Below are 8,493 nucleotides of genomic sequence, written 5' to 3'. Positions count from 1 at the left end.
AGTAACCTTAATTCATCCTTAGTCAAGACATGGGTGACCGCCTCTAGTCTTACTCATTAAGGAAGGAAAAGTCAAGCAATAATCCAAGCTCATCACTTATCATAACATACCATTGCTTATCTTTTAAGGACATTGGGAATCACCTCTTGTCTTCTTATAAAGGACCATGAGTAATTGCCTCTTGCCCTTTTACTTTGGGATTATGGGTAATCGCCTCTAATCCTCTTGCTTAGGATCATGGGTAATCGCCTCTAGTCCAACTTGCATCATAGGAACATGGGTAATCGCCTCTAGTCCTACCCTAATGAATATGGGTAATCACGTCTTATCGTTCTCATTTAGGGGTCAGAGTAATCGCCTCTAGCCTCATGTCATGACCCATGGGTACATCCTAGATGTAACATGGCGTACAAGACCCCGAGAGACCTCATACAAGCCACTTAGCTTTCATAACATAAGATAATAGAAAATGGTGCTGAAATTTAAAACATTTTCTAATACCATTAAAATCTTTAAAAAAAAGCGGAAGTCCATTATACTTGTCTCAAACCATCTAAAACATTAATAACTTTGGGACACAACCCATACAATAGTTCTAAACATAAAATGAAAGACATAAAAGAGAAAGGTGATCAAATCCTCGATGCTATGAGGACTCACCAAATCTTCACTCTTTGCTCTACTATGAACCTAGCCACGAGGATGGAAGTCAATATGTCCATACTCTACATTTGATAAGAATATAGGTAAGAGCATGCGTTAGTACACAAATGTACTAAATATGATTGCTAGAATAAATCATCAACATGTAAGCATAATATAGGCATTAGTCAACATAAGACATAACTTTCTAACATAAGAGACATAAACATAAGACATAAGCATATTCAATGAACATAAATCATCTTATCATAAGAGGAACACTTCTCAAGTAACCTCAACTTATTTAAAATCAAGACTTGGTTCATAACCTCTAGTCATACATGTCAAGGAAAGCAACTCAATTAACAATCCAAGATAAGATATCGTCATACAATCAATCTTATATAGAAACATACTTACAATACTTCCTTGAAGTAATGTTGTTTCATCATACACATGCCACTTTGATTAGGGACTTGTCCCTCTTTAGTCATTCTTACTATTCATGGTAGAGTATCACTCTACTAGTCCAAGACATATCATGACTCATGAATGGTTACGATTTACCAATTCAAGGCTACCAAGGAAAAGCACCTTATTATGCTAGACCAAGCTATCATGGAAAGGACCTTACTCATGCGAGTCCAAGCTACTCAAGGAAGGGTACTATAACTCAATCTAAGCTATCATGAAGTGGTGTGGCCTCACCAAGTCAAGTTACCATGCAAGCATCCTCTCATGCTAGGTCAAGCTACATTGGAAGGGTAGGATTTCTCAATCCAAGGCTATCCATGAGTTCTACTACCTCAAACTATCATGCATGCACTTGGCTTACCAAGTCAAGCTATTCATGAAGGGATATCACATCACTACTTCAAGCTAGCATAGTTCATACATGCTTTGATTCATTTTAGGTGAGCAAACCTTTTAACCTAGAATCATTTATGTAAGTAAACCTTTCACATCATGTTCATTATGTGTTCATGAGAATGTCCTTTCCAGCAACACAACATCAATAGCATAATCATTGGCACTTTACTCTCAAAGTGTTCTTAAAATATTTACATAGATTCTTGAAGACATGCATAATCTAATACATTCATAATATAGGTCATGTGGGTAAATACTTCCACAAAAATCCTATCTACCATTCATCAATCATATAAGCTTCACTCTCAAAGCCTTAACATTCATAGTTAATCATATTTGCTTTACTCCAAAAGCCCTAGCATTCAACATTCATAACTATAAGTCTTACTCTCAAAGAATTACATCTCATCATAATCACATATGCCTAGATATCAAGACATTCTAACCATATGCTTCATTCTTTAGTAATTCTAATCATACATCATCATATAGCCTCAATCTCAAGTACTACTAATCAGAATTCATCATATGTACTTTAGTCTAAATCAATTCATGTCTATGTGCTCTACTCTCAGGAAATCCATATCTATTTGCTTCAATTTCAAGTAATTTCTCATGTATTTCATCAATCTTAGAAGATTACATCTAAATTATCAATTTCCCCTTTCATGACATAAAACCCAATTTCATCAATTATAGGTTAGAAACAAGGGTTAAGAATGGGTACATGTAATTTCATCCTATAAATATGTAATTCAATTATAAACAATCATAATCAACTCAATTGGATCAATATTCAACATAACCCATAACATTGGAAGAAACCCTAACTACAATTGGGGAATTCTTCTTCAAATTGTGGAATTCTAGGGAATTCCATGGATGAAAGGATTCCATGAATGAATAAGCCATCTTACCATTATTACAAATCCTACAAATCATGGAACAATGGACACTTGACATGACCTAACTTGAATCCTCTTCTTCTTCTTCAACTTTCTATAGAGAGAATATTTGAAAGAAACCCAATTCTTTTGGTGAGTTGAGAGATTGAATTAAATAACTTAGATTAGGGGTCTAAAATACATTTATAAGTGGTTTATACTAGGGTAAAATGACACCATTTAATTCTAATTAAATCTGCAAAGGATCGTTGTGTCACTCAAAATTACCGCCTCACTGCCCATCCACGAGACCCCGCTGATTGAACGTGGATGGACCTACGGTCCATCCTTGTCGGGCGTTTTCTTGACAAAGATTATTGGCCATCGATGGACCACCTAGACACAGCCCGTGGACCCATCCACGGGGTGTCGGGCCTGGCGTAGGTACTGCCCTTGGGAGATTTTTAGGGTGCTCATCCATGAGACCCACCTACGAGGCATGGGTCAAACCATGGGGTGTGGTTGGCTCCTCATGGGTGACACCTGGGATTTCTAAAAGTTGATAAGTTCCCTCTTTTGGATACGGGGTTTTATACCTCATCAATTTCATAGTTTCTTCGCTTAGACCATTTTAGGTGAGGAATCCTTTTAACCTAGAATCATTCAATGTGAGAAAGCCTTTCCCAATCAGACACAAGAAATCATATGGGAAAATCCCTTCCACAATAATCACATTAATAATAAACAATTAATAACATATGCTTCCCTCTCAATTCATATTCATATCATAAATCATCACATATGCTTCAACCTCAAAGCAATTCATATCGTATCTTATTTATCCTATAAGAAAATACATAAATCCATAATTTCTCCTTTCATATAGTAAAACCCATTTTAAATCAATTTCTTCTTAGAAATATGGTTAAACATGGGTAGATAGAATTTCATCATAAAAACATAGAATCCTCTCAATTCATGCATAATTAATCATAATTTAATCAATAGAATAAACATTCATAAGACTCAAAACTTGGAGGAAAACCCTAACTCAAATTTGGGAATTTATAATTTTCAATTTGGAGAACTTGGGGGCTCCATGGATATAAGGGTTCCATGGATGGAACGCAATCCTACTTTTCTACCAAATCCCAAAAGCAAATGAAGAATGGAGGCTTGACCTTGAACCCTAACTTGAATCTTCTTCTTCAAACTTCTAGAGAGAAAAACCCTTGGGAGAGAAAGACTCAACTTCTTTTGGTGAATTTGAAGAGAATGAAATAAATGAAATAATTTGGGTTTAAAATCAATTATATAGGGGTTCTAGGCATAGGCAAAACGACATAGTATTGTTTTAAAGAAATCTGGAAAAGACCCAAAAAGCCCCTAAACTTATAGTAGACGAACCCCACCCCCCCACCAAACACGGTGCCCTTCACGAGCTGAGAAGGATCATGCGGGCCGTGGTGGCAGCCATGGTCCCTGACCAGTGGCCTACAAAACTTACCCAAAATCCCACTCCCCTCACGACCCACTCCACCAGCTGGCATGGCTCTTACGAGCCGTCTAGTGGCTCGTGTGGAGGGTTGTGTGGAGGGTCAGCCTTAATGTGGCTACTGCCTCCAATTTCATAGGCATCACTATGTGTTGTGGTCCTCACCATGAGCCTTATAGGTACTCGTGGAAGGGGAGCCCTCTTTGTCTTAACACTGTGATCCTTCATGAGCTTCACCACGCCTTGTGGTGGGTGACCTTCACAGCTCATATATGCCTTCTTAAAGCGTGCCCAGGCTCATTCTTTGGCTTGTGAACTCTCACTTGGTCCCTTACTTAGCCTACTAGATTCTGAGGTGTTACAATAAACATCTTTAAATTATTCATGAGATACTTTAGAAGTAACATTACTTCATTATTGTGAGATGTTTACCATATAAGCGACATAGGCCATGTGAGCTATAACATGGAATCCGATGGCTATCCCATACCAAAAAGAGATTTCCTTACTTCCTAAGGTAAGAACAACGTGTCTCAGCTAAGTGGATCAACTTTCTAATGTCTATCTAAAACAATCATCATATGGTCACACATAGTTATGGGATATGGAGATTGCTACTAGAAACCCAACCTTTACTAATGGGAGAGCCTCCATCTTAATATCCTCTTGGTTCCTAGAAAAAATCTCACAATATAGTCATTAATGTCATTCATTTTATCATCCATGGAAATGCACAATTAAGCAACCAATCCAAGCTAACACTCATTTACAATAGGCCCTTAATCTTGATTCAGGTTAGGTGAGAAAAACTTTCAACCTTATCATTTCACAAGAAAACCTTTGCACATTCATGATAACAAAATTGATGTTTTACTTTCAAAGCAACCTTGAATCATTTATGTCAATTTCATAAAAGAACATGCATATCTTCATAAAATCATCTTCCATAGTTCATATGTTTCCTCATATGATCATACTCTAAAAATGATGGATCATCCATGGGTTACTGTGAATTTAACTTAAAAACATATAATTACTTCAATTCATGTATAAAAGATAGAAAACCATTGATTTAATAAATATTGAAAATAACCCATGAAGATTGAATAAAGTTCTAACTTTGAATAAATAATCTAATCTTGTAAAATTGGAGATTTTAGGAACACTGTGGTGAATACTAACATACTTTAGAGTTCAAATCCCAATTGCTATTGTGAATTTGAGACCTTGGTGCTTGAAACCCTAATCTGTTCTTCCTTGAATTTAAGGGAATTTTGAAGGGATGAACTTTCAGGGAATTTAGGGATTTAGGTGAATGATTAGAATGGGTAGGTTTAGGGCTAAAAAGACTTACATAGGACTTAGGATTAGGACCAAAGCGACCTAGTTAGGCATTATTCACTTAGAGAAAATATTTAAAATCACCTTTAAAAATAACTGCCGACCCATTTCTATTGTTTGGACCTACGTGTCGTAAAACTTTCTACGACCGTATTGGTCAACATAGAAAAGTACACAAAATTTTGAATTTAGACCAACTTTGACGGGACCTATCTACGACTCATAGGTCTTCCTTCATTCCATACACATCTACCATAGAAAGAAAGTTAACCCTCAAAATTTCACTAAGTCTAGGACTTACCTACGAGACCAAATTACGAATTGTACAAGGATTGACGGGCCATCCTAGTCAACCATAAAATGGGGTACTGAAACTTGAAATTTCAAAAACTCTACCCTAGTTCTACGATTCCCTTCCTATGGACCGTAGGACTTCCTACGGTCCTTAGGTTGGACTCCTGAAACCAGCCTCATAGAGTTTCCTACATTATCCTTTTCCCTTCGACTTCCAAACTTCTGAAGTGTTACAATATCTCTTCCTTGGAAACATGCATCCTCGAATGGGACTCAAGCTAGCATTAATAGAGTAGGAGAGAACTAACAACCCAACATGAATGAAATCACATAAATGCACATAACCAAGGGAGGGAATCAACTCCAAGCTAAACCATATTCAAATCATCATTTCAGAAAGCATACATGCAATTCATATTCAAATGCACATAAACATAGAGAATCACTCCAAGCTATATCATCACATCAAAAATCACATTTTTCATGAACATGCATGCATGAAGAAACATGAGAATGACTTAGACACATGAATCAATAAGAGTGAACCATGAAAAGCTAAATACCTCAAGCTAGACTAGGAACGGAGGAAAAAGATGAGGATATCCATACATCATATCTGCCCTGACCTCCCGAGTATCACCCACAAATAAGTTATTCCTCAAAAGAAACTTCACGGAAGCAACTTCTTTGTTTCTCAACTTTCAAACTAGTCAGTCTAAAATCTCAACCAAAAATTCCTCATAACAAATATTCTTTTTAACTCCAAAACCATTCAAAGGAACAATAGATATCGGATCTCCAACACACTTATTAAGGAAGGATACATAAAATAGAGGATGTACCAATGCTAACTGATTAGACAAATCAAGCATATATGGAACTTTACCAATATGCCTCAGAATTTGTTATCGGACTACATATTGGGGACTAAGCTTCCCCGTCTTTCTAAACTTCACAACACCCTTCATAGGTGAAATTTTCATGTAAACCCAATCATCAACATCAAACTCAAGATATCTTCTTCTCACATCGACATAGAACTTTTGTCGACTTTAGGCTGTTTTCAGCCTTTCTCTATTAAGTAAAATTTTCCTCGTTGCCTCATGTACTAATTCAGGATCTATCAAGGACACCTTACCAACTTCAAATCAAACAATATGAGATTCACACCTCCTACCATAAAGAGCCTCAGATGAAGCCATACCTATACTTGAATGATAGTTATATTATATGCAAACTCAATCAAAGGAAAATGATTATTCCAACTACCCTTTAAATCAATCACACCAGCTCTCATAATATCTTCAAAATATGAGTAGTACACCCCCATCGCCCATTTGTTTAATGATCAAAGGTCGTACTAAGCTTGATATGAGTACCACGAACATTTTGGAAAGATTTCCAAAAAGAAGAAGTAAAATGGGTACCATGAACAGAGATAATGGATAAGCGCACTCCATGAAACCTAAAAATCTCCCTTTGATATAACTTAGCATAATATTTCGTAAAATAAGAAACCTTGATGGGAATGAAATGAGCCAACTTTGTCATATGATCTACTATAGTCCAAATCAATTCATGTTGTCACCGACTATGGAGTAAACCAACAATAAAGTTCATATTCAGTTCTTTCCACTTCCAAGAGGAAATGCTAATGTATTAGGACAAGCCTCCCATATTTTGATATCTAAACAACTGATCTTCCCCTTGGTTGAAAGCCTCAATAGACCTCTAATAAAATCTTCTCTCTCAAATCATCAACATTTGAAACACACAACTGACCTTTTTATTAAAGCACATGATCTCCCCTTTTGGAGAAATCCTCAACAGACCTTTTAAGCATCACTTCTTTCAACTCAACAAAAATAGGATCAAGACCTTTATTGTATTTCACATCAAACACATACGATGATTCTGCACCATTATCAACAGTGACATCCCCCTCGATTGAATTAACCAAGCAAACACGTAGCCAAGCTAGTCTATGAACATCACAAGCTAACTGTTTCTTACCTTTCTCAACATGGGCAACACTATTCATAGACAATTGACTTAAGGCATTAGCCACCACACAAATTTTTTCCGGGTAGTCGAGGACACTGCTGTCATAGTCCTTCAATAATTCTAGCCATCTATGTTGGGGTAGATTTAGATCATTTTTCTTGAACACATATTGCAAACACTTGTTGTCGGTAAAGACATCAACATGGACATCATACAAATACTGTCTCCAAATATTTAAGGCGAAAACCACCATCGCTTGCTCCAAATCATGGGTAAGATAGTTCTTTTCATGAATCTTAAGTTGTCTTGACGCATAAGCAATAATATTACAAATTTTCATAAGAACACATCCTAATCTTATCCTTGAAGAATCACAATAATCAACAAAACCATCAGATCCTTTTCGTAAAATCAACACCAAATCAAAGGTAAGTCGATCTTTAAATTCTTGGGACAATGCAGTCAAGGGAGAGGCAATCAAAGAAAACTCTTCCACGAACCTTCTATAATATCCGGCCAAACCTAAAAAACTTTGAATATTGAAGGGGATAGAGGTCTAGGCCAATTCTTCACCGCATTCATTTTCTTAAGATCTACCTCAATACGCTTTACAAAAATAACGTGACCAAGAAAAGTCATGGATCTTAACAAAAACTAACATTTATTAAAGTTTTCAAATATTAGTTAGTCCTTTAGGACTTTCAATATAATCCACAAATAATCGATATGGTCATTCTAATTCTGTGAGTAAATCAAGACTTCATCAATAAAGACGATCACAAACATATCAAGATATTGTCTAAATACTCTATTCGTTAGTTACACTCAACGAAACTTCATCTGATTCTAAATGTAGGTGGTCGCTAACAACTATAAGCCCAACTAAGAGTTGAGGTCGATCTCACAGGAAGAGATACGATAAAGAATTCGATTAAGAAATAAAATGGTGTTCTAATTATTTGT

General features: G+C 36.2%; 1 protein-coding gene across 1 annotated transcript; it reads right to left on the bottom strand.

Moving 5' to 3' along the window:
* Window positions 1–7,315: 7,315 nt before the first annotated feature.
* Window positions 7,316–7,783, bottom strand: LOC125859013 (uncharacterized). Its single transcript, XM_049538767.1, has one exon. It carries the CDS (start codon window positions 7,781–7,783, stop codon window positions 7,316–7,318), a length of 468 nt encoding a protein of 155 aa, XP_049394724.1.
* Window positions 7,784–8,493: the final 710 nt, after the last annotated feature.

Source organism: Solanum stenotomum, chromosome 3 (assembly GCF_019186545.1).
Source record: "Solanum stenotomum isolate F172 chromosome 3, ASM1918654v1, whole genome shotgun sequence".
In the NCBI taxonomy this organism is placed as follows: Eukaryota; Viridiplantae; Streptophyta; class Magnoliopsida; order Solanales; family Solanaceae; genus Solanum; species Solanum stenotomum.
Note: the sequence above shows the minus strand (reverse complement) of the source record. Positions and strands in the feature narration are given on the sequence as shown.